Source organism: Amblyraja radiata, chromosome 1 (genome assembly GCF_010909765.2).
Source record: "Amblyraja radiata isolate CabotCenter1 chromosome 1, sAmbRad1.1.pri, whole genome shotgun sequence".
Lineage (NCBI taxonomy): Eukaryota > Metazoa > Chordata > Chondrichthyes > Rajiformes > Rajidae > Amblyraja > Amblyraja radiata.
The window spans coordinates 152,550,333-152,577,422 of record NC_045956.1 but is presented as its reverse complement, the minus strand read 5'-3'; the positions used below and the strand labels follow the sequence as shown (position 1 = coordinate 152,577,422).

Below are 27,090 nucleotides of genomic sequence, written 5' to 3'. Positions count from 1 at the left end.
ATTGTTTATATATTTTTCAGGGTGCTACAGACCCCCCTCTGCACAGAGCTGTAAAGGACACCTTGTCTACTCCTCAGTCTCCTCATCTTTCACCTTACAGTTCGCCAAAGGCACAGCATAAGGTTGTGCAGAGTTTCCTGCCTCCTGGTTGGGAAATGCGCATAGCACCAAATGGTCGGCCTTTCTTCATCGATCACAATAGTAGAATAACAACATGGGTAAGTCCTGACTTTGAGCCAAAAGTGTATTTCTTCCCAGCTTTTATCGTGCAAGAGTTAATTTGAGGGTTTAGAGAGCAAGAATCCTGACGTTACTCTCATCTATTACATTAGTCATGTTATGAAGAGGTTGTGCGGAAGAAATGTTTTGGGGGATTTTTCCCTGGATGGAAAGATTGTTCATATTTATTGATCCCTGACCCCATCTGGATGATGGGATGTACTTATTTATCGCAAGAAAGCAAGTAATTAGATAATGACATCGTCATGAACTGTAGTCAGCAGATTGTGTTAAATATTTAAGAACAATTGGAATGGATTGATTTGTGTGAAAATGTCTTTGCCAATGCAGAAGAAAGAACATTATATTAATTGCCAACTTGCACAGCTATCTTGAACAGGCCTCTCACCCTCCATTCTATTCTCCCAATTTCTTTAGTTCCATCTTCTGTTGGGATAAAAGACTTTCCATATCGATGTTTCTGAGATAACTTTCATTTACTGGGAATATGGATTCCTCATTTAGGTTAGCTCTCAGCCACATTTGTTGCATTTTTTCTTCTCATTTGTCTCTTCCCACCCAGAGCGAAACAAAATGCCTCCCTCATCTTCATTTGCCAGCTCACCAGTCTTCACATTCATTGGATTATCCGATAGATTATTTATTATTTAAGTTGTTAGCTAGTTTAAAAAAATGTGTAGGAAGGAACTGCAGATGCTGATTTACACCGGAGATGTAATCAGGACAGTCAGACTGGTCGGAGAACTAGAATGAGGGAGGGAAAGCAAGCATTACTTGAAGTTAAAGAAGTTGATATTCATACTGAAGATAGGCACTAAAAGCTGGTACAACTCAGCGGGACAGGCAGCATTCTGGAGAGAAAGAATGGGTGATGTTTCTGGTTGAGACCCTTCTTCAGAGATTAATGCCACTGGGTTGTAAGCTGCCCAAGCAAAATATGAGGTGCTGTTCCTCCAATTTGCATTGGGCCTCACTCTGACAGTGGAGGAGGCCCATGACAGAAAGGTAAGTATGGGTACACACAAAATGCTGGAGTACCTCAGTGGGACAGGCAGCATCTCTGGAGAGAAGGAATGCGTGACATTTCGAGTCGAGATCCTTCTTCAGACTGGGAATGGGAATATCAGTATGGGAATGTGAGGGGGAGTTAAAATGTCTCGCAACCAGGTGATAATGTAGGTTTAGGCGGACTATGCGGAGGTGTTCAGCGAAACAATCGCCGAGCCTGCGCTTGGTTTCGCCGATATATAAGATTCTATACCTGGAACATCAGATACAGCAGATGACGTTGGAGGACGTGTAAGTGAACCTCTGCCTCACTTGAAAAAGACTGTTGGGGTCCTTGGACGGAGTTGAGGGAGGAAGTATAGGTATAGAGATACAAAAAAATGTGTGCTAGGTAGAATTGAATAAGCTTGTTTGACAGAATTTGACAGAAATTTATGGCCATCCAATATGTACTTAATGTTGTTTTAATGATTCTTATAATATATTTATTTCCATTGAGTATAGACCTGGTGAAGTTGTTTAAAGTTTGGAAGAAAGAAATTGCTCTCTATTTAATGGCATAACACTAAGGGAAGAAATCTTAGGGAGTGAAGTCTAAAAGATCCATGTCCAGAAATGTGTGATAGAAACAGTGAATGATGAAAATTGCTGCAATTGTTCAGCTGTAGTCTTTTTTTTTAGTCATGCTCTCTCACAGGGAACAAGTCTTTTGATCCAGCAAGACCATGCTGCCCATCAGCCGCCCCTTTACATTAATACTACATTAACCTCACTTTTTATGTACCTTGTATATGCTTTTGGGAAATTACTGTTAGTACTGTATTTACTGTAGTGTCAGTTCAATAGCCAAAGGTGTAAAAAAAAATGTCATTGTCTGTTAATTCCACCACAAGAACTAGACCCAATCATATTAACATTCCTTTAGTGTTGCTTGTTAAAACACATGAAACTCCCTATCTTGTGCCAACGTAGATTGTCTTACCTGGTTAGCCATGCTTTCACCTTTATTTTTCATGCTGGAAGATGAAACTTGAGAGATCATTTATTCCCTTGTGTATTCACTGGGTTTAGGTTTAATATTGTTATGCGTACCCAGGTACTGTACAAAGCATCATCTTGAATACTATACAATCAGTTCAGATCTACCATACACAAATACAATCAAATCAAACTCAAGTGCAATAGGTAGAGTGAAGTAGAAGATACAAGGTGCAGAATATAATTCTCAGCATTGTAGTGCATCAGTTCCATAGACAACGTCCAATATCTGCAATGATATAAAGGTGAATGGGACAGCACTCTAGCTGATGGAAGGACCATTGAGAAGACTGATAACAGAAGGGAAGAGGCTGTTCTGAGTCTGGTGGCTCCCACTTTCAAACTTTTATGTTTCTATACTTTCTGCCTGACAGGAGCAGATTAAAGAAAAAAATGACCAATTATGGGACAAGTCTTTGACTATGTTGGCTGTTTTTCCAAGACAGTGTGAAGCATAAATGGTGGGAATGAATGAGTAAATGGTGGGAATTCTGGTCTGTGTGATGGATGGGGTTACATCTGCAACTCTCTGAAATGTCTGTGGTCTTGGTTTGAGTTCCCAAAGCAAGCTGTGATGTCACCCCACAGTCTGCTTTCTATGATATATCAGTAGAGGTTTGCAAGAGACATTGGAGACATAGATACATAGACATTAGGTGCAGGAGTAGGCCATTTGGTCCTTCGAGCCAGCACCGCCATTCAATGCGATCATGACTGCTCATCCACAATCAGTACCCCATTCCTGCCTTCTCCTCATACCCCTTGATCCCACTAGCCCTAAGAGCTCTATCTAGCTCTCTTTTAAATTCATCCAGTGAATCGGCCCCCACTGCCTTCTAAGGCAAAGAATTCCACAGATTCACAACTCTCTGTGTGAAAACATTTTTCCTCACCTCAGTTCTAAATGGCCTACCCCTTATTCTTAAACTGTGGACCCTGGTTCTGGACTCCGTCAACATCGGGACCACGTTTCCTGCATTTAGCCTTAATAATTTTATATGTTTCTATAAGATTCTCTCTCATCCTTCTAAATCGGAATACAAGCCCTGTCGCTCCATTCTTTCATCATATAACCGCACTGCCATCCAGGGAATTAACCTTGTGAACCTCCGCTGCACTCCCTCAATAGCAAGAATGTCCTTCCTCAAATTAGGAGTTCAAAACTGCACACAATACTCCACGTGTGGTCTCACCAGAACTCTGTATAACTGCAGAAGGACCTCTTTCCTCCTGTACTCAACTCCTCTCATTATGAAGGCCAAAATGCCATTAGCTTTCTTCACTACCTGTTGTACCTGTATGCTTACTTTCAGTGACTGATGTACGAGGACACCCAGGTCTCATTGTTCTTCCCCTTTTCCTAACTTAACACCATTCAGATAATAATCTGCCTTCCCGTTCTTGCTTCCAAAGTGGATAACCACATTTATCCTTATTATACTTAATCTGCCATGTATCTGCCCACTCACCCAGCCTATCCAACTCACTCTGCATCCTACTCTCAGTTATCCTCTCACCCTGCCACCCAGCTTTGTGACCTGCAAATTTGCTAATGTTACTTTTAATTCCTTCATCTAAATCATTAATGTACATTGTAAATAGCTGTGGTCCCAGCATCGAGCCTTGCGGTACCCCACTAGTCACTGCCTCCCAAACTGAATGGGACTCATTAATCCCTACTTTTTGTTTCCTGTCTGCCAGCCTATTTTCTATCCATGTCAATACCCTACCCCCAATACCATGTGCTCTGATTTTGCCCTCTAATCTCATGTGTGGGACCTTACCAAAGGCTTTCTGAAAGTCCAGGTACACTACATCCACTGGCATTCCCTTGTCCATTTTTCTTGTTACATCCTCGAAAAATTCCAGAAGATTTGTCATGCATGATTTCCCCTTCGTAAATCCATGCTGACTTGGACCGATCCTGTTACTGCTATCCAAATGCCCAGCATCGATATCAGGCTAACTGGTCTATAATTCCCTGCTTTTTCTCTCCTTGCTTTCTTGAAAAGTGGGATAACATTAGAAACCCTCCAATCCACAGGAACTGATCCAGAATCTATAGAACATTGGAAAATGATCACCAATGCGTCCACGATTTCTAGAGCCACCTCCGTGTGTCCCCTGGGATGCAGACCATCAGGCCCTGGAGATTTATCAACCTTCAGTCCCATCAGTCTACCCAACACCATTTCCTGACTATTGTGAATTTCCTTCAGTTCCTGTCACCCTAGGTTCGCTGTGCCCTAGTACATCTTTGAGATTGTTTGTGCCTTCCTTAATGAAGACAGAACCAAAGTACCTGTTCAACTCGTCTACCATTTCCTTGTTCCCAATAATGAATTCACCTGTTTCTGTCTTCAAGAGACCCACATTTGTTTGAACTATTTTTTTCCTCTTCACATACCTGAAGAAGATTTCTTGGCTACATATTCTTGGCTTTCTTGGCAAAATATTCTTGGCTAGCTTACCTTCATACTTCATCTTTTCTCCCCGTATTGCCTTTTTAGTTACCTTCTGTTGATCTTTAAAAGTTGCCCAATCCTCTGGCTTCCCGCTCATCTTTGCTATGTTATACGCCTTCTCTTTTATTTTTATACTTTCTTTGACTTCCCTTGTCAGCCACGGTCGCCTCTTACTCCCCTTAGAATCTTTCTTCCTCTTTGGAATGAAATGATCCTGCATCTTCTGGATTATTCCCAGACACCTGCCATTGCTGTTCTACCATCATCCCTGTTAGGGTCCCTTTCCAGTCAACTTTGGCCAGTTCCTCCCTCATGCCAACATAGTCCTCTTTGTTCAACTGCAATACTGACACTTCTGATTTTACCTTTTCCCTCTCAAATTATATTATGTAACATTGGTGACCATCATATTATGGTCACTACCTCCTAATGATTCCTTTACCTTGAGTTCCTTATCAAATTTGGTTCATTACACCACTAAATCCAGATGAGTACTTCAGGCACCAAATGAGTACTTAGGGCACTGAAGCAGAGTCTGCTTATGAACAGATTATATTAGCTGAAATACATTTTTGATAATTATGCCTTTGATTTTTGGGATGCATATTAATTTTAAATTTCAAATCTTGCAAGTCCAAAAGAAATGGTGTTAGTTGCCAAAAAGCTGTTCTAATTACATTGTTCCAGTAGTCATAGAGTGAAACAGCAACTTGCCCACGCCGGCCAACATGTCCCATCTACAATACTCCCACCTGCCTGCGATAGCACCTCTGGCAGCTCGTTCCATACACCTACCGCCCTTTGCATGAAAAATATTAACGCTCAGGTTCCTATTAAGTATTTCCCTGCTCACCTTAAAACTATGTCCTCTGGTTCTAAAGGTTCCTTTTATTTTACATTAGGATTATGACTTTTATTCCTTTGGAAATGATTCCTGTAATAAAGTATATTAGTTTAATTTTCTCAAGGGGACTTTTATTTTCCAGTTCTTTCTTCTGAAAGGTTTCTCAAAGTGATTTATTTTACAGGAAGATCCACGGCTCAAATATCCAGTTCATTTAAGAGCAAAAGCATCGTTGGATCCGAATGATCTTGGACCTGTCCCTGTAAGTGCAATAAATCCTTTTTTTTGCAATTAGCCTGCAGCTAAAGAGATCCTGATAGATTTGATTTCAAATCCAACAATCAAATTGCTATTTAAAACTTTTTGAACATTGATGCCAGAGCTACTGGGGAATGTTTAAACGTGTGTGGCGGTGTCTGGGGGGGGGGGTGTTGATACCTGAAGCTGTTGTTCAGTTTTAGTTTTTTCGTTTTAGAGATACAGCGCAGATATAAATCTTGGTTAAGGGAACATTTGGAGTATGGTGTGCAGTTATGCTTACCACACCTTTGGAAGGATTTGGAGAGGGTGCAGAAGAGATTTAGTTTGTTTAGTTTAGAAATACAGCACGGAAACAGGCACTTCAGCCCACCGGGTCCGTGCCGACCAGCAATCCCCAAACATTAACACTATCCTACACAAACTAAGGACAATTTACACATCCACCAACCAATTAATGTACATACCTGGAAACAGAAGATCTCGGAGAAAACCCACGCAGTCACAGGGAGAATGTGCATATTCCGTACTGACTCCACCCGTGGTCGGGATTGAACCCGGGTCTCCAGAGCTGCTGGCACTGTAAGGCAGCAACTCTACCGCTGCGCCACTATGCAACCCTCCAGTGAGGCAGATGAGAAGGATGAGGCAAATTCAGAACCTAAAGAGAGCAAGTTCAGTTGCCAGGACAGGTGGGAGCATGGCAGAGAGAAAGGGAGGATGGATGGTTTTGACCACATTCTTTTCAATGCAAGTGGTTGACAGGTAAGACAGAGGAACTTGGCATGGATCAAAACATGGTTCTATAATATTATCGCTAATTCAGAAACATAACCGAGGGAGGGTCAGGACAGGCAGCTCAATGTTCCAGCGTACAAATCCTATGAGGTGGGACTGTGATTTTTGATTGTGCTTCTAGAGGATATTCCTGAGGGAATCATATGGGTGGAATTGTGAAATATGAAAGAGGTTATCGCTCCGATGGGATTGTACTACAGCCCCCCTCCCCGTGGTCAGAGGAAGTTAAAGGAGAAAATATGTGGGAAGATCACAGATAACTGCTAGAATTCTACAGTGGCTTGCAAAGGTTTTCATACGCCTTGAACTTTTCCACATTTTGTCACGTTACAACCACAAACGTAAATGTATTTTATTGGGATTTTATATGATAGACCAACACAAAGTGGTGCATAATTGTGAAGTGGAAGGAAAATGATACATGGTTTTCAAATTTTTTTACAAATAAAAAACTGAAAAGTGTGGAGTGCAAAAGTATTCATCCCCCTTTACTCTGATGCCCCTAAATAAAATCCAGTACAACCAATTGCCTTCAGAAGTCACCTAATTAGTAAATAGAGTCCACTTGTGTGTAATCTAATCTCAGTATAAATACAGCTGTTCTGTGAAGGCCTCAGAGGTTTGTTAGAGAACATTAGTGAACAAACAGCATAATGAAGCCCAAGGAACACACCAGACAGGTCAGGGATAAAGTTGTGGAGAAGTTTAAAGCAGGGTTAGGTTATAAAAAAATATCCCAAGCTTTGAACATCTCACGGAGCACTGTTCAATCCATCATCCAAAAATGGAAAGAGTATGGCACAACTGCAAACCTACCAAGACATGGCCGTCCACCTAAACCGACAGGCCGGGCAAGGAGAGCATTGATCAGAGAAGCAGCCAAGGTAACTCTGGAGGAGCTGCAGAGAACCACAGCTCAGGTGGGAGAATCTGTCCACAGGACAACTATTAGTCGTGTACTCCACAAATCGGGCCTTTATGGAAGAGTGGCAAGAAGAAAGCCATTGTTGAAAAAAAGCCATAAGAAGTCCCGTTTGCAGTTTGCCACAAGCCATGTGGGGGACACAGCAAACATGTGGAGGAAGGTGCTCTGGTCAGATGAGACCAAAATTGAAGTTTTTGGCCTAAATGCAAAACGCTATGTGTGGCGGAAAACTAACACTGCACATCACCCTGAACACACCATCCCCACTGTGAAACATGGTGGTGGCAGCATCATGCTGTGGGGATGCTTTTCTTCAGCAGGGACAGGGAAGCTGGTCAGAGTTGATGGGAAGATGGATGGAGCCAAATACAGGGCAATCTTGGAAGAAAACCTGTTAGAGTCTGCAAAAGACTTGAGACTGGGGCGGAGGTTCACCTTCCAGCAGGACAACGACCCTAAACATACAGCCAGAGCTACAATGGAATGGTTTAGATCAAAGCATATTCATGTGTTAGAATGGCCCAGTCAAAGTCCAGACCTAAATCCAATTGAGAATCTCTGGCAAGACTTGAAAATTGCTGTTCACAGACGCTCTCCATCCAATCTGACTGAGCTTGAGCTATTTTGCAAAGAAGAATGGACAAAAATTTCAGTCTCTAGATGTGCAGTAGAGACATACCCCAAAAGACTTGCAGCTGTAATTGCAGCGAAAGGTGGTTCTACAAAGTATTGACTCAGGGGGGCTGAATACTTTTGCACGCCACACTTTTCAGTTTTTTATTTGTAAAAATAATTGAAAACCATGTATCATTTTCCTTCCATTTCACAATTATGCACCATTTTGTGTTGGTCTATCACATAAAATCCCAATAAAATACATATACGTTTGTGGTTGTAACGTGACAAAATGTGGAAAAGTTCAAGGGGTATGAAAAATGAATAGTGGCCGCTTTTGTCTTTCTAAATATCAACAGGGTCTGCCATAGTGGCAAGGATTTGGATGGGATGTCATTTGTTAAGTGTGCTCAGGCAAGTTTTCTCAATCACTATGTCGATGGCCCTACTGGAAAAGGGGCAACACAAATCCTCTTGGAAAATAAAGCAGTTTAGGAGACTGAAGAGTCAGTGGGGGAGCAGTTTGGGGCCAGTAAACATTATTCTCTTAGAATTATTGGTGGCACAGAAGATGGGTGAGGTGTTAAATTATTGTTTCTTGTTTTTATTTGTTCTGGAGAAAGATATAGATGCTAGAGAACTTGGGGCCATAAATAGAGGATGTCTTTAACAGAGTTCACATTATAGAAAATGTGCTGGACGTCCTAGAATGAATAAGGATGGATATATCTCTAAGACTTGGTCAAGTATAATCCTAGACCTTTGTGGAAAGCTAGGGAAGATATCGTGGGGCATCTGGCTGAGATATTTGCATCATCGGGTGATAAAAACTGGAGGGTGGCTAATGTATTAAAGAAAGGAAAAGGAAGTTGGGAATTACAGATTGGTAAGCCTTCCAACAGTGGTGAGTACGTTACTGGAGTGAGTTCTGAGAGGTAGGATCGACATGCATTTGGATAGCAAAGACTGGTTATGGAAGGTCAGCATGGCCATGTGTTTGGGAAATTTTGTCTCTCTCCATATAACCATATAACCATATAACAATTACAGCACGGAAAACAGGTCATCTCGACCCTTCTAGACCGTGCCGAACACGTATTCTCCCCTAGTCCCATATACCTGCGCTCAGACCATAACCCTCCATTCCTTTCCCGTCCATATAACTATCCAATTTATTTTTAAATGATAAAAACGAACCTGCCTCCACCACCTTCACTGGAAGATCATTCCACACAGCCACCACTCTCTGAGTAAAGAAGTTCCCCCTCATGTTACCCCTAAACTTCTGTCCCTTAATTCTCAAGTCATGTCCCCTTTTGATTAGTCCCCTCTCCAGTTTGCTTAGTTTTTCGAAGAGGTGATCATGAAGATTGATGAGAGTTTTATGGTAAACATTGTCTGCATGGACATTAACAAGACCTCTGACAAGGTACAGTATGGTTGTCTGGAGTGGAAGATTAAATATATGGGCTGCAAGACGAGAAAACCAATTGAATGAGTGCCTAATTGTTATATGCACTAGGAACGCAACAACGAAATTCAGACTTGCTGCAGCTTTACAAGCACATTTTATCAGTTATACAATCAATAATAGTCAGTAATACTAAATAACAAGAAGATAATGATGCAAACTGAAGTTTGGAATGCCACCTAAACAATCGCTGTTAAGGTAGCGGGTGGTTATGGTTGTGCATTGTGCTCCAAGTGTCGGATAGTTGATGGTTTGATGGGAGGAGGTTGTTCTTGAACCTGGTGGTGATGGTTCTCAGGATCCTAGCACTCTACTATACTGAGTAAGAAGGTGCATATGTGTCACGAAACATTAAAGGGCCATTAAGCTCAAAGTATTTTCTCAGAACTGCATACATATACAGCAAGGAATTGATGGTTTGTTTCAATATTCGATGTTTGAAAAGGAATTTTCTTTCATGTCTAAACAGGCTGGCTGGGAGGAGAGAATCCATTTAGATGGAAGGTCGTTCTTCATAGATCACAGTGAGTAAGACTCCATGAAGTGGTAGAGTCATACAGCACAGAAACAGGCTCTTTGGCCCACCATGCCCACACCAATCTTCAAATTTCTATTTTTATTAATCAGATTTATAAGCGCAGTTTATAAGGATGCTCAATATTCATACTTCATTGTGCTTTAATGTTAAGCTTTGGAGCAGAAGGCAGTGTCCATGCTCTCCACGTGACTCCACGTTTTAATCCTTTGTGCTACTCCAAAAGCTATTGGAGGTCATGCATGCCAACTTGAAACAAAGCAAGTTACAAAAAGAGCAACAATTCAAAATCTTCCTGGATGTTAGCTTCTACTGCTCTAGATGAATTTAGATTAATTACAATGATTTGTCTGCTGCCATTACGAGAGGCAATCTTCTCCTCTGCCCCCATTTCTTGAAGATAACCTACTCGTAATGGAATTCCATTCATGGCCCTCTTCTCTGTGGCTCATCTCCTCCATCCCTCCAACTCAACACCATCTACCTTCCTCTATTTTTGGCCCCTTGTTCTATTCATTGCCATAGCAAAGGAGAACATAACATTTATAATATCGAAGAAGGCCATATGGGCTGTTTAGCTTCATCGCATCTCTCTGCACCTGAGCTGCAGGTCAAAGCTCATCATGTATGCATCCAGGCCCTTTTTTCAATGTAATGACGCTTAAGCTACCACCATCGTTCACGCCGTGTTGTAGGGGTTAATTCACTATGCATATTCACCACAGTAATCCGTCAATGCTCAAGTTTCTTTATTCAAACATATGTAAGCAAGCCAGCCTGACTCAGAGTTCCAGGATGCCTTAAAATTACAACTCACAGTGATCTGTATCCAATTCTAGGCTTGGGTATCATAAGTGAATGTTTTCTTGACTAGTCTCTAAGCATTTGACTATTACCTTTTGACCATACAGAAGTGGGATCCTAGTCATAAGTGAGAGGAGCAGAATTAGGCCATTCAGCCCATCAAGTCTATTCAATCATGGCTGATCTATCACTTCCTTCTAACCCCATTCTCCTGCCTTCTCCCCAAAACCCCTAACACCCATACAAATCAAGAATCTATCTATCTCTGATAAAAATAAATCCATTGACGGCCTCCACATCATTCTGTGGAAAAGAATTCCACAGATTCACCACCCTCTGTCTAAAAATATTCCTCCTCATCTCCTTCCTAAAGGAACGTCCTTTAATCCTGAGGCTATGACCTCTGGTCCTAGACTCTCCCACTAGTGGAAACATCTTCTCCACATCCACTCTATCCAAGCCTTTTACTATTCGGTAAGTTTCAATGTGGTCCCCCTCATCATTCTAAACTCCAGCGAGTACAGGCCAAGTGCGGGCAAACGCACATCATATGTTAACCCACTCATTCCTGGGATAATTCTTGGAAACCTCCTCTGGACACTATCCAGTGCCAGCCCATCCTTCCTCAGATATTGTGCCCAAAACTGCTCACAATACTCCAAATGTGGCCTGACCAGCACCTTATAGACCAGCTAACCATAACAAAAGATCAAAGATAGACACAAAATGCTGGAGTAACTCAGGGGTCAGGCAGCATCTCTGGCGAAAAGGAATAGATGACATTTCGGGTCGAGACCCTTCAGATTGAGATTGTCCTATTCCTTTTCTCCATTAGATTCTACCTGGTCCAATGAGTTACTCCAGCATTTTACGTCTATCTTCGGTGTCAACCTGCATCTGCAGTTCTTTCCTACACGTAATAAAGGACATCAGAATTTCCCCTGAATAAGGGGATTAATAAAGTATTTATCTATCTATCTATCTATCTATCTATAAAAGATCCAATGATTCAAGCTGTCAATCAGTTCCATAATCCTCATAAGAACAGTTGTTCTAAACAGACTTGTTACTATTGGTGGCCATATTTCTTTTTGTGACTAGATTCGTCTCTAAAGCTATCATCTGTGCCCATCAGAAATGAATTGCTTTAGGCATAAGCCTGTCGCCCCTTTGTTTTAGCAAACATTTCATTTGGATTAAGCAAGGCAATTGCTTAATCCAAGGCATGGATTAGGTATCTGCATGTGTTTACTCTCAATGGTTTTGCTCAATTAAAAAAAACAGGTCTAACTTGCTCTAACATGGTGATGTAGACATCATGATCCTAGATCAACTAGGAATGTTCAGAGATGCGGCCTGACCTGTTGAGTTACTCAGGCACTTTGTATCTTCTTTGTCTGGGGATTTAGGAGATAGCATTTGCAGGAGTCTTGACCTTTGCGGCTATTCAACAGGTTGAACATTCTTGCAATCTGTGCAGGGGAGAGTAGAGACTGCAGGGGGATGAGCAACATTAGTACCATGGTACAGGAAATTGAAAATAACAATAACAGCAATAGAGGGCAGTAGAGTTTGAGAGAGATCCATAGTATTCTTTGCAAATGTGAGAATGAATCTTGCAAGACTATGCTGCCACCTGGTGCCAGAATTGTGAAGACACAAGGAACTGCATATATTGATTTTGAGAAAAGGCACAAAGTGCTGGAATGTCTCACTGGGTCAGGCAGCATTTTTGGAGAATATGAATCGGTGACGTTTCAAGTCAGGACTCTTCAGACCAGAAAGATGATGGCGTCACCAGACAAACAGAACTAGAGGAACTAAGCTGGCTGGACAACATCTGTTGAGGAAATGGATACATGATGATTCAGGTCGGAATCCTTATTCCGACTGATTTTCACCAGAAAGATTATGATTTATAGTTTGCTACCTGACACGCTAACAAACTGATACAGATCGGTATGATCATCAATAAAATTGAATGTTTGGTTCATACATTGGTTTAGGAGAAATGTTTTTCTATTAGTCGGGTACAGTGGAAAGGATAAATGTTTCATTCGCTTGAATGGGTAATGCCCAGGGAAATTGAGTAACTATTTTAAAAAGGAGATAAGGCAGGTGGCAAAATGGATAATTCATCAGTTTGTCACCATACAAGTGTGTGCTAATACTTTCAATTAGAGTCAGAGCTGGGAAAATTACAAAAATACAACACAATACAATACAATACAATACCGTTTATTTGGCATTTGAACCTCACATGAAGTTCAAACGAAATTTGGTTTCTGCAGGAAACAACAGGAAAAGAACCAAGACACACACCAACACAATTTATACAAACATCCATCACAGTGAATCTCCTCCTCACTGTGATGGAAGGCAAAGTCTTGTCTCTCCCCTGCTCTCCATTCTTCTCCCAATGTCAAAGTCAAAGCCCCCGGCGGGCGCGAGCAAGTCCCGCGGCCATTTAAAGCCGCACCGGGCGATGTAAGGCCCTGCTCTGGGTCTTGATGTTGGAGCCCCCGGCGGGCGCTAGCACGTCCCGCGGCTGTTTAAGCCGCGCCGGGTGATGTAAGGCCCTGCTCCAGGTCACTTTCAGCCCCGCAATTCAGGCGGGAGAAGTTGCTGTTGCTGGTGCTCCGTAAAGCGGTCTCCCACCAGGGACCCGCGAGCACCCGATGTCACCGTCCGGGAGCACGCCACCACAGTTCTCCACGCTCCGAAGCCGGCCAGCTCCACGATGGTAGGTTCGCAGCTCCGCGACTGGAGCCCCCAGGTCGTTCCGGTTGGAGGCCGCTCCACGGTGCTAGCTCCCAACGACAACGGAGACCCGACAGGGAAATGGTCGGGTACCCATACAGGGAAGAGATTTAAAAGTTTCCCCCGCCCCCCACACATACACAGTTAAAAACCCACTACAAACTATACTAACTATACCCTCAACAGGACAAAAAAAAAAAAATAGACAGACGGACTGCAGAGGCCGCTGCGACTTCGGTCGCGCCGCCCACCAGCGTGACAGAGAAACAAATCCTTAAGTTTTATTATCAAAGTAAACAACATTCATGATAAGATATATAAATTAATGGGACTATATAATGTAATAACCATTAGAAAGATCATTAGAAAGTGATCAAAGTTGAGAATTAAATATTTCAGCTTAATTAACTTCGCAAGAGATGGGGAAAGTAGTGAACTCTCTACACTCCAATTTGGAGTGGGATTTGGATAAAAGAAGACAAATCATTGGCAGGTAAAAGAAAGAAAATACATGCTGGGACAAATATTTTCCAAAGAATGGTATTAAATTAAGTTAAGTTAAATTAAATTAAGTCCCTATCTGGGACACATGACAATAAACTCTCTTGACTTGACTAGATTCCTAGGAATCTTACAACCAATGTAGAGCAACAATTTTGATTTTTCTGAAGAGGCAACCAAAAGGTTTGATGAGGGCAAGGCCAGTAATGTTGTCCATGTAGACTTCAGCAGGCCTTTGATAAGGTTCCGCATGGTAGGATGCTCTGGAAGGTTAGAATGCATGGGATCCAGGGAGAGCTATTCAATTGGATACAGAATTGGCTTCATGGAAGGAAGCAGAGAGTTGTGGTGGATGAGTGTTTCTTCGGACTGGAGGCCTGTGAGTAGCGGTATGCCTCAGGGATTGGTGCTGAACCCATTGCTGTTTGTAGTTTATATCAACAATTTCGATGAGAAAGTACAGGGCATCATTAGTAACTTTGCAGATGACACTAAATTGGGTGGTTAGCAATGATCATTAATTATCAACATTTATAGCAGGTTCTTGATCAGCTGGGCAAGTGGGCTGAGTGAGGAGTGATCCTTCCTCATTTTGGGAAGCCAAAAAAGATCAGGACCTTCACAGTGAATGGCAAGGCCCTGGGGGTGTGGCAGAGCAGAGGGATTTACGTGTACGGGTGCATAGTGTCCCTGAAAGTGTCTTCACAGGTAAAAGAGTGATCAAGAAAGCTTTTGGTACATAATCATTCATTAGTCATTGACTCTCGTTAATATTAATAATAGTTCCAAAAGGATTGGCGTTTATTCTGGTATCAGTTGCAAACCACAATTGTTCAATTTATCTTTTTTGTACTCTCCCAGCTCACTCATGATTATCTGTAAAGCTGTCTACATTTGGAGGCTCAGTAACTGCATTGCATTGTAAGAATGTTAAAGTTGGACTGTTGAAACTTTTGACTGAAACTCCAACCCTTCCGGGACCATGTGGTACATACAACTTTATTTAATAAGATTCTGTAAACAGAGACAGAGGCTATTAAATAGTTGACTACTACAAGGCACAGCAACTATTAGAGTCATAGTGACACAGTGTGGAAACAGGCCCTTCGGCCCAACTTGCCCACACCGACCAACATGTCCCAGCTACACTAGTCCCACCTGCCTGCATTTGGTCCATATCCCTCCAAACCTGTCTTATCCATGTACCTCTCTAACTGTTTCTTAAATGGTGGGATAGTCCCAGCCTCAACCACCCCCTCTGGCAGCTTGTTCCATACACCCACCACCCGTTGTGTGAAAAAGCTACCCCTCAGATTCCTATGTTTAAGAAAGAACTGAAGATGCTGGAAAAATCGAAGGTAGACAAAAATGCTGGAGAAATTCAGCGGATGAGGCAGCATTATGTAGCGAAGGAATAGGTGATGTTTCGGGTCGAGACCCTTCTTCAGACTGATGTGGGGGTGGGAGGGGACAGGAAGAAGAAAGGAAGAGTTGGAGACAGTGGGCTGTGGGAGAGCTGGGGAGGGGAAAAAGGGAGAAAACAAGGACTACCTGAAATTGGAGAAGTCAATGTTCATACCGCTGGGGTGTAAACTACCCAAGCAAAATATGAGGTGCTGCTCCTCCAATTTGCGTTGGGACTCACTCTGGCCATGGAGGAGGCCCAGGACAGAATGGTCGGATTTGGAATGGGACGGGGAGTTGAAGTGCTGAGCCACCGGGAGATCAGGTTGATTATTGCGAACTGAGCGGAGATAGTGGGCGAAGTGATCGTCAAGCCTACCTACGCTTGGTTTCACCGATGTAGAGCAGCCGACACCTAGAGCAGCGGATGCAATAGATCAGGTTGGAGGAGGTGCAGGTGAACCTCTGCCGCAACTGGAAAGACTGCTTAGGTCCTTGGATAGTCAAGGGGGGAGGTAAAGCGACAAGTGTAGCATTTCCTGCGGTTGCAAGGGAAAGTACCAGGTTTGTGGTTTGGGTGGGAAGGTTCTAATTGGCCAGGGAGTTATGGAGGGAGCGTTCTCTGTGGAAAGCCTAAAGGGGAGGAGATGGGAAGATGTGGTCAGTGGTGGGATCCCGTTGGAGGTGGCAAAAATGTTGGAGAGATTATCTGTTTTATGTGACGGCTGGTAGGGTGGAAGGTGAGGACAATGGGGACTTTGCCCTTGTTGTGAGTGGGGGGATGGGGAGAGCAAAGCTACAGAATATAGAAGAGACCCTAGTGAGAGCCTCATCTATAGTCGAAGAGGGGAACCCCCGTTCCCTAAAGAATGAAAAACGTCACCTATTCCTTCGCTCCATAGATGCTGCCTCACCCGCTGAGTTTCTCCAGCATTTTTGTCTACCTCAGATTCCTATTAAATCTTTCACCTTCACCTTGAACCTATGTCCTCTGGTCTTCGATTCTCCGACTCTGGGCAAAATTTTCTTTAATATTCATCATTAGATTAGTTGTCTTAAAGCATATGTTCTATAATTATACCTTTCCCAGTTTGTTAAAAAATAAACATTGTTAAGATTTAGGCAGTACAATAAGTAAGTAAATAAGTTTTATTTATATAGCACGTTTTAAGTCAACTCGCATTGACACCAAAGTGCTTTACATAAAATAGATAATAAGTTTCCATACAGACCAGAGAAAAAGGTTAAAAAAATAAAGAAAATGGACACAACACATTATAGAGTTCAACACAAACTTCCCCCCACAGCAGAATCAACAATTTCTACTGTGGGGAAAGGCACCAGAAAGTTAAGTCCTCTTCCTCTGTGAAACACCCGAGGTCGGGGCCTTGCAGCCAGTCCGATCATTTTCAGGGCCCTCTTGCCGTGAAGACGGGTGAAACAATCCTCAGCGGCTTGGAAAGTCTGGAGCCGGAGACCGGGGCACTCGTAGTCCTCAGGCGTTCTTTTTACAACCCTATTTGCCCTTGGGATGGTAGACATACTTCTTCATTTTATTTGATTATAAATAGATTAACTTTGAGAATGGACACAAAATGCTGGAGTAACTCAGCAGGATAGGCAGCATCTCTGGATAGAAGGAATGGGTGATGTTTCGGGTCAAGACCCTTCTTCAGACAAGAAGGGTCTCGACCCAAAATGTCACCCATTCCTTCTATCCAAACATGCTGCCTGTCCCGCTGAGTTGTTCCAGCATATTGTGTTTATCTTTGGTGTAAACCAGCATCTGCAGTTCCTTCCTACACATTAACTTTGAGAGTTTCAGTTACAGTTATTTAAAAGTATCAGTTACTTAAATGAGAAAGATTGCACAGAGACTGCTGGAGACAGGCCGTGAGGAAACCTGTATATCTTTGACAGCAAGATATAGATGAGCTACAGAAATGGGCAGAGAAATGGCAGATGGAGTTTCATAAAAGAAAGGTGTGAGGTGTTGTATTGGATTTTTCCAGCACTGATGTACAGACAAACTTGTGGTCCAAGTCATTAACTGTCTGAAAGTGGTAACACAAGTAGAAAGAATGGTTAGGGAGGCATATGTGATTGACTTCATTGGTCAGGGCATTGAGCATAAGAGTCAGGAAGTCATGATGAGGCTTTATAGAATTTTGGTTCGGCCAAAATTGCAGTATTACATGCAGTTCTCCTCACCCTCATACAGGACGGATGTGGAGACTAATGAGTCTGTCCCATTTATTCGATTTTATCGGCAACTAGGCCGTTGCCATTTGGTCGCAGGGTGACGCCTGTATGGTCGTGAGTTGTCTCAAGTTGCCAAATAAAATCGTAACTTTTTTCTTGTCGCCGCTGGATTTTGAAATGTTCAAAACCTTTCAGCGACTGCAGGCTTGTCTTCTCCTGTCGTAGGTGCAGTCGTAGGCTGTCGCCAGGTGACGTTGGTTGTCGCCGGGTGATGTCTTCGGTGAATTCCATTGGCGCCTACCTACGTCCACCTACGTCAACCTGCAACAGGTACCGGCGACTGAATTGTCTTCAGTTGCCTTCAGTTGTCGCCGACAGGGTCGGAGTTAGTCGTAGCTTGTCGCGGGTGGACGTAGGTTGACTTCGGTTGTCATAGGTTGTCACCTGTGTGTTTGTAGGTTGTCGTAGGTGTGGTCATGGGTGGACTTCCTAATGGGTCGCCGGTTGTCGGTAGCTTGCTGTAGCTTGACGTCGACTAGGCGGTAGGTTGTCGTAGACATTGCCGTAGGGGGAGGTCAAGTTGCCATTTTTTCCACGACCTGCTTCGACTGTGACTGTCACCGGCAGTCGCCGAAAAAATCGCCTAAGTGGGACAGGCCCTTTAGGATAGGATTCTGCAGAGTTTTACCAGAATGATGCATGGATTAGAGGGTATGACCTATAAGGAGAGGTTGGATTGTTTTCTGTGGAACAGTGAAGTTTACGGCAAGACCTGATAGATGTATATAAAATTATGCCACTCAATTTTAAGTTACCTCTTAAGGGAGGAACCTTTTACCCCTCCAGTGAAAATATCAAAGGCTAGAGGGCATTTATTTAAGGTGAGAGAGGCAATATTTAAAGGAAATCTGCAGGGCAATTGTTTTAACACAGATGGTGGTGGGTGCCTGAAACGCACAGCTGGTAGTGGAAGTATAGGCAGAGGGTTTTAGATTGACTCATGGATATGCAGAGAATAGATGGATATGAGTCATCAGCATTCAGATGAGATTAGTTCATCTTGGTATCATGTTCGGGAAAGGCAAAGTGGACTGAAGGACCGTTCCTGTGCTGTACTATCCTGTATTCCAAAGCATTTTATTAAAGATGAATAGAAACTTCAAAATGAATTATATTAATTTAATGTTAATTATGCTGTCAATACAGATCATAATGTCTATTTCATGGCCTAGATAATAATTTGAAAAAGGTAGTTATGAGATGTGGTCTAGCATTAATGTAGGGTTTGCTCCTCAGATTAATCCAGACAATATTTAAAAAATGATATGCTAGATTATTAATTATTATACCAATTTCAGTTGTACTGGCCTAATCTAAATTGTATTAAAATGAAACTCTATGTTTCTTCCCTTAGATACAAAAATCACACAGTGGGAGGATCCAAGATTGCAGAATCCAGCCATTACTGGACCTGTAAGTAAAACAGGGGAAAAAATCCCAGCTCTCGGCTGTTAATAGTTTAGTTTAGTTTAGAGATACAGAGCGGAAACAGGCCCGTCAGCCCACCGAGTCTGCACCGACCAGCGATCCTCGCATAGTAACACTATCCAACACACACTAGGGACAATTTACACATACACCAAGCCAATGAACCTTTATTATAGCAGTGCGTCTGGAGTGTTGGAGGAGACCAAAGACCTCGGAGAAAACCCATGCGGTCACTGGGAGAAGGGACAAGCTCCGTACAGACAGCACCCGTAGTCAGGATCGAACCCAGGTCTCCGGCGCTGCTAGTGCTGTAAGGCAGCAACTCTACTGCTGTGCAAACCGAGGCTGCCCTGCGCCCTAATAGTTCCATATTTTTATCCCAACATTTTGAATCCATAACCCTGCATCCCGTTTCCCACATTCTCACATAGGACGTTCTACCAAATGTTTATGTTGGCTAACAATAACAATACATTTTCAAGATACTGAGCATATTGTATGTTTGAATGGTAAAGTGGATGCTTTTGGTTCCTCCATCAATTTAAAATATAAATAGGTATGGAGTATTGCTTCTTCTATCCTCAATGTTGAGATTTAACTTTGAAGTCTAATTGTAGCCTATTTTATGTTTGTGGAAAGAGGAGGGAGGAATGCAATTTGGTAGAGCTGTTTACAGTTACCTTTGTGATAAGAAACTCAGTGAAATTGTAATGCCCCTGTCCCACTGTTCCCGGAGGTTGCAGGTGGTTGCCAGAGGTTGCAGGTAGTGGAAGCAGGTAGCGAGACTGACAAAAACATCCGGGAACCGCACGGAAACCTTGGGTGGGGCGCAAAGTCTCCAGAGGTTTCAGTTCTGGTTTCCTAAGTGGGACAGGGGCATACAATACGCAGTGATAATTACCTTTAAAGATGCACAGAAAATGTGAGTAAATTGAAAACCTTTTATTATTTTATACGTAAGTGAAGTTTAATCCCAGGGTGACGGTTTGGTCACCTGCCTCAAATGAACAGATGAATTATAAAGCTCTTAGGTATTTCCAGGTTTTGAGATGTGATATGCAGTTTGAGAGTTCAAGTGACTATTAGTGTTCCTGGAAAGCAATTAGACTGTTGTATGATGTTTTACAAATCAGATCTATTCGAAGTTACAAGCCAAAGCTATTGTCGCGGAACATATTTGTGCTGAACATGATGCCAAGTGGAACTGATCTCATCTGCCTACACATGATCCACAACCATCTATTCCCTGGACCTCCATGTGCTTATCCAAAAGCCTTTTAAATGGCACTATCTGCCTCCACCAGCACCCCCTTGCAATGCATTCCAAACCCCCACTGTAAAAAAAACGTTCCCAGTAGACCATTAAACTTTCCACCTCTCACCTTGTAGCTATGCCCTCTCTTTCATTCGCTTGTGTGTCAGACGACGTGTAGCTCGCTGTTGGCTTCTGTCGTCGTCCAACATGTTGACAGATTGGTCGCCTGACACGTCACGGAGAGCATTGGTACGTCGTGTTGTTGTTTCCGGGTTCGCCACAAGGATGCATCTGTCATGATCCCCTGCCCTCTAGTGTTGGACATTTTTAGTTTAGTTTAGAGATAGTGCGGAAACAGGCCCTTCGGTCCATCGAGTCTGCACCGGCCAGCGATCCAGGCACATTAACACTATCCTACACACACTAGGGATAATTCACACTAATACAAGCCAATTAACTTACAAACCTGTACATCTTTGGAGTGTGGGATGAAACCGAAGATCTCGGAGAAAACCCACGCGGTCACGGGGAGAACGTACAAACTCCGCACAGACAGCACCCATGGTCGGGATCAAAATCAGGTCTCTGGCACAGCAAGCGCTGTAAGGCAGCAAATCTATACAGTAGCTGCACCACTGTGCCGCCCTTTTCCAACCGAGGTGAAAAGGTGATGACTGTCTACTTTATCGATGCCTCTCAACATTTTATATACAAAAATGTGCATGTGTGCACAAATACAGTGAGGTGTGGGTACAATGAAAATATTCCTTGCAGCAGCATTTTTCCCAGTTTGTCTGTTCTCAATGCTTATCATTCCCAAGGTTTTTCCACATGTAGTTCATGTCCTAACAAAAATGTGTATACATTTCCAATATACAAGCATCTGTTGGTTTGAGATGAGCTCATTCATGGGTGTGGAATAGTCTCTTTGCCAATGTACCTGTCTGTTTGCTAACAGGAAGAAGATTAGAATGAAAGGTTGGTGTAGTAAGAGAATTTAACTTGTCCGTGTGTAAGCAAGTGCCTGCTCATTTCTTTCACAATGGACTAACTTTAATATCGTGTCCTGCCATGATGAATAAAGCAGCGGGAATATATTCTGTGAGCAGACAATTGGCCCATTATATTTCTGTATTTTGATGAAGTAAAGATACTTTATCCAGTAGAACAGAGTAATGCTTTCAAATGGCAATGCTGGTTGAAGATGCTACCCAGTTATGTGGCATGCATTGATTACATGTCTGGATGCGTACATTTGTGATCAAGACAGCTTGCGGGATAAATTTTAAACTATGAATCAAATCCATTCTCCCAACCTGTACTTGATGTGATAATTTCAGGCAATGGGGAACATCACAATGTCAGCTGATTCATCCTAAACTGAAGAAATATATTTTTTAAATATGTTATTTACAGGCTGTGCCATATTCCAGAGAATTCAAGCAGAAATACGATTATTTCCGGAAGAAACTGAAGAAGCCAGTAAGTATATATTCTGCTTTTTCCTTTCTTCTCCCCACCCCCCATCAGTCTGAAGAAGGGTTTCGGCCCGAAACGTTACCTATTTCCTTCGCTCCATAGATGCTGCTGCACCCGCTGAGTTTCTCCAGCTTTTTTGTGTACCTTCGATTTTCCAGCATCTGCAGTTCCTTCTTAAACAGTATATATTCTGCAATGGGTAGTTTAAGAGCCATTGAGATGCATTGAGTTCTATTTGATGTATCAGGTCACAAATGGCAGACGTCATGTGGATTAACAGTAGATAGTAGTTTAAGAAATTATAAGGACCTTGTGCATTTTCCTCTTTGCATGTTTTCCAAGTTAATTGTGCAAACTAATTATTTGATGTACCTTATGATTAGTCCAGCTTCTCTGTCAACAAATCAACTATTCGACATATAATGGAGAGAATTAAATTAAAACTTAACACTAATCATCAGTATTTTTAATTGAAAGTTATAAACTTTATAGCTTTCATTTCATGGCTACATAATGCAGCACATTCTTTATTTACATTTTGCTTTCTGGTATATACTGAAATATAAATACACCAAGAAAAGTTTGAACTATTTGGATCTTGTAATCTTTTGCCATTATCTCACTGAGAGTCATAGCATGGAAACAGGTCCTGTACATGTGCCTGTCCAAGTGTCCTTTAAATGTTTATAATGTACCTGCCTCAACTATCTCTTCTGGCTGCTCGTTCCATATAAGATGCCCCTCATGTTCCTATTAAGTCTATGTGTTTTGAGGAACTAATCTCCCATCATTGATTTTTGGTTCTATTTTTATTTTAGGCCGATATACCCAATAGATTTGAAATGAAACTGCATAGAGGCAACATTCTTGAGGAGTCGTACAGACGAATTATGTCCTTAAAGCGACCAGATGTGTTGAAGGCTCGACTGTGGATAGAATTTGAGTCAGAAAAAGGACTTGATTATGGAGGTGTTGCAAGAGAGTGGTTCTTTCTTTTATCCAAGGAAATGTTCAATCCTTACTATGGGCTTTTTGAATATTCAGCCACGTAAGTATGGAAAGTAAAGTAGCCTGCTAGTTTTTCAAAATGTTGCGATATATCTATAAATAGCTGATGTAGGGGAGTCAAAAACCTGGTGGGTATTGGTTTAAAATTAGTTGGGAAAGATTTCATGGGGATCTGCAGGGCAAGATTTCATTCAGAGGGTGGTGGTGGGTATGTGGAGTAAGTTGCCATAGGAGGTCTAAGGGTACCCATGGCAATGTTTAAAGGACATTTGGATAAACATATGGAAAGAAAAGGTTTAAAAGAATATGTGCCTAATGCAAGACTAAGTGGCAGCGGTGGCTGATCTATATCTGCTTCCTAACTATATTCCCTCCTAATGTCCGGAAGTGGCGGCGCTGCCCCGGCAGCAGCGGCTCGCCTGCAGTCCATTTGTTTTTACTTTTTTGTGTTGTTTTTTTTCGTTTTGTCTAGTTAAGTTTTTGGTTTTTAGGTTGTGTTTATGTGGGGGTGGGGGTGGGGGGGGGTGGGGGGTTGAAACGGGGCTTGCTGTCTCTCCCTTTGGGGGAATGCGACTTTTTTGTCGTATCCCCCTTCTCTGCCTCCGTCTGCGCTGAGGCCTAATGGCGGAGCTGGCGACCTCGAAACTCCGGAGGCAGAGCCAGTCAGGACTTGCCCTGGGCTCGCTCCCGTGAGGGCGGTCCGGCTCGGGGCTGGAACGGCGCTCCCGTGAGGGGCTGTGATGCTCCCGTGAGGGCGGCCTTGCGTGGGGCTGAGACTCTCCCGTGAGGGGCTGTGGCGCTCCTGTCGGGGCGGCCCAGCCCGAGGGTGGAATGGCGCTCCCGTCGGAGCGGCCCAGCTCGTGGGTGGAATGGCGCCCCTGTCGGAGCGGCCCAGCTCGAGGGAGGTACGGCGCTCCCGTCGGAGCGGCCCAGCTCGAGGGAGGTACCGCGCTCCCGTCGGAGCGGCCCAGCTCGAGGGAGGAACGGCACTCACGTGAGGGCGATCCGGCTCGGGGCTGGAACGGTGCTCCGGTGGCTGGGACGGCGTTCTGGCGGCTATGACCTGAGTCTGGGGTTCAGCTGCGGGCCAGCGGCTGCGTCCGCTGGACTGGAGGGCGGCAGCTTCGACCACCCCGGGCCGCGGTGTTTGAGCCAGCCCGTTTGCGGGGTTCGGTGAGCCGCGGGACTGGTTGTACCATCGCCCGGTGGGGTATCGCCTCAGCGCAGAGGGAGAAGAGGAGGGAAGAGACTGCAGCCCTAAGATTTTTGCCTCCACCACAGTGAGGAGGTGTTTGGAGGACTCACTGTGGTGGATGTTAATTTGTGTTTGTTGTTGTTTATTATTGTATGATTGTATGTATGACTGCAGGCACGAAATTTCGTTCAGACCGTAAGGTCTGAATGACAATAAAGGTAATTCTATTCTATTCTATATTCTATTCTATTCTAGCTTCGGTGGTCATCTTCATCCGAATGGATGAGTTTGGGCAATGGGTCAGTTTCTTTGCTGTAGATCTCTGACTTCAGTTTTAGATTTTCACTCCATGTAAAGAGGCATGGCCTGATGTCACCTTAATTTCCTAAACTTCCACCAAAGATGGTGTGGAATTCTCTGCCTCAGAGGGCAGGTTCTCTGGATGCTTTCAAGAGAGAGCTAGATAGGGTTCGTGAAAATAGCGGTCAGGGGATATGGAGAGAAGGCAGGAACGGGGTACTGATTGGGAATGATCAGCCATGATCACATTGAATGGTGATGCTGGCTTGAAGGGCTGAATGGCCTACTCCTGCACCTATTGTCTATTGATGCATATTTTCTCCCTATACTGCTTTCAACACACTTCATTATCTTAAACACAGCAAAGGAAATTATTTTTTGATCTTAAATAATTAAGAGAGTAAGTATATCCTTGAATAATTTAGTTGAGTGTCCAAAATGGTTTGAATTTTTGTTGGATTAATGTTTAAAATGTTCATGTCGTAAAATGCTGACCAGAAATATAGAGGCACTGAAATCTGTATCACTTATGAACTATAAAATAAAATCTTTCATAGAGTCATACAGCATCAAAACGGGCCCTTCGGCCAACCCCATCCATGCTGGCCAATATACGCATTATTATTCAGCTTTTAATTTGTCTTCATACCCCCAACAAAGTAATTCATGGTTTTCTTCTGTATTTTAAACTTAACCTATTTCAAAATTATTTTCGTACAGAGATAACTACACACTTCAGATCAACCCAAATTCTGGCCTTTGTAATGAAGATCATCTTTCTTACTTCAAGTTCATTGGGCGTGTGGCTGGAATGGCAGTGCACCATGGCAAGTTACTGGATGGTAAGTTATAATTTAATTATGTATCAGCACAATTGGAACTCAATCGACTTGTTAAACCATTCAAATAAATGCTGGTAGAATTATGAAAAGCAATATTTTGTTACAACATTGGACAGAATTCGATCTCCTGCCCTTGTCTACAACACTGCACTTTTTCATGTTCATATGTTCTGAATATGATTATGAGCTTAACTTTAATATTTAACTTTAAGAAACAAAAAGTCCGTACGACTAGAAAAACCTTTTGTATTTCGGTTTGTGGAGTAGGAGTGTGGAATAAATTGAACGGGGAATTGAAGCAATGCACAAACATGAATCATTTTAAAATGATATATAAAAAAATAATTCTCAAGGGGTACAGGGATGGAGGGGATGGTTGACAAGTGGGGGTTAGTGTTTATCTATTGCTTTACTATTGTTTACTTATGTTTGGGTACTTCAGTTATGAAGTTTGTACGTACATAATAGTTGTATGTATATATATGTCTGTAGGTATTACGGGAAATTGCCTAGGGTAGTATTATTATTAGTAATGAATTGATTTTTAAATATGGTAGAAGTGTTGGGGAAAAGGGGTGAGATTTAATAAGTTATTCTTCTTCTCACTCCTTTTCGAGCTTGTACAGACACAGAGTTGGACATTGGAACTTTGCTTTTGTTCTTCTCATTGCTTTGTAAATATTGATTGTAATGTCCAATTGTTTGATAATTTCGATTTTGTTAATATTAATGTCGTTAATGTCTTTACTTGTTCGGAATAAATAAATAAATAAATAATAAATAAATAAATAAATAAATGAGCTGAATATGAGCTGAATTAGACCATTCAGCCCATCAAGTCTACTCTGCCATTCAATCATGGCTGATCTATCTTTTCCCCTCTCAACCCTATTCTCCCGCTTTCTCCCCATGACCCCTGAGGCTCTTACAAATTCAGAATTTGTCAATCTCGGCCGTAAAAATATCCATGAACGACCTCCACAGCCTTCTGTGGCAATGAATTCCACAGATTCACCACCTTCTGACTAAAGAAATACCTCATCTCCTCACTAAAGGCAAGTCCTTTTATTCTGAGACTATGGCCTCTGGTCCTAGACTCTCCCACTAGTGGAAACATTCTCTCCACATTCACTCTATCCAGACCTTTTTTTTTCATTTCTGATATTTTTCTAATTCCCTTCTGAATTTTTACAATCTGCCTCTTACCATCCCTGTCAGTGGTTTTCAGGCACAGTTTGGGTAGGGTGGAGGGGGAATAGACAACGTTTTGGGTGGGGATCATTTTAACACCTTGACTCCCACTTGTTTCCTTCGCCAGATGCTTTCATTCTATGCCCCTAATTCTACACCACTTTTTTTCTTTCTTTACCCTTAATGCTTTTGGGCACTTTTGTCATAACTCAAAAAATCATTTTCCAGGGAGAGAAAACGTCTCCAGTCTGTCCACCTGACACCCTCATTCCCAGAATTATTTTGTTAAAAATTTCTTCTGCACCCTCTCCAAATCCTTTACACCTTCCCCAAAGTGTGACACAATACATTGCAGACCAAAAGAGTGTTCAACGTGACTTGCATGTAGCCCAGGATGCCGTATGCTTTCTTTTTAAACAATTTTTGGCATCTCCATAGAGTAATAGAGTGATGCAGTGTGGTAA

The 27,090-nt window shown here is 42.6% G+C and overlaps 1 protein-coding gene across 11 annotated transcripts in view; it reads left to right on the top strand.

The window, feature by feature from the left end:
- The window catches only part of nedd4l (NEDD4 like E3 ubiquitin protein ligase), a 399,262-nt gene that overhangs the window by 331,945 nt on the left and 40,227 nt on the right, over window positions 1-27,090 (top strand). For all 11 annotated transcript variants that reach the window (XM_033032994.1, XM_033032911.1, XM_033032976.1 and 8 more), the window contains 7 exons: window positions 21-218; window positions 5,780-5,857; window positions 10,132-10,186; window positions 19,283-19,341; window positions 22,028-22,093; window positions 22,909-23,138; window positions 25,314-25,435. In XM_033032994.1, the coding sequence (XP_032888885.1) occupies window positions 21-218; window positions 5,780-5,857; window positions 10,132-10,186; window positions 19,283-19,341; window positions 22,028-22,093; window positions 22,909-23,138; window positions 25,314-25,435 (808 nt within the window). The remainder of the gene's footprint in view (window positions 1-20; window positions 219-5,779; window positions 5,858-10,131; window positions 10,187-19,282; window positions 19,342-22,027; window positions 22,094-22,908; window positions 23,139-25,313; window positions 25,436-27,090) is intronic.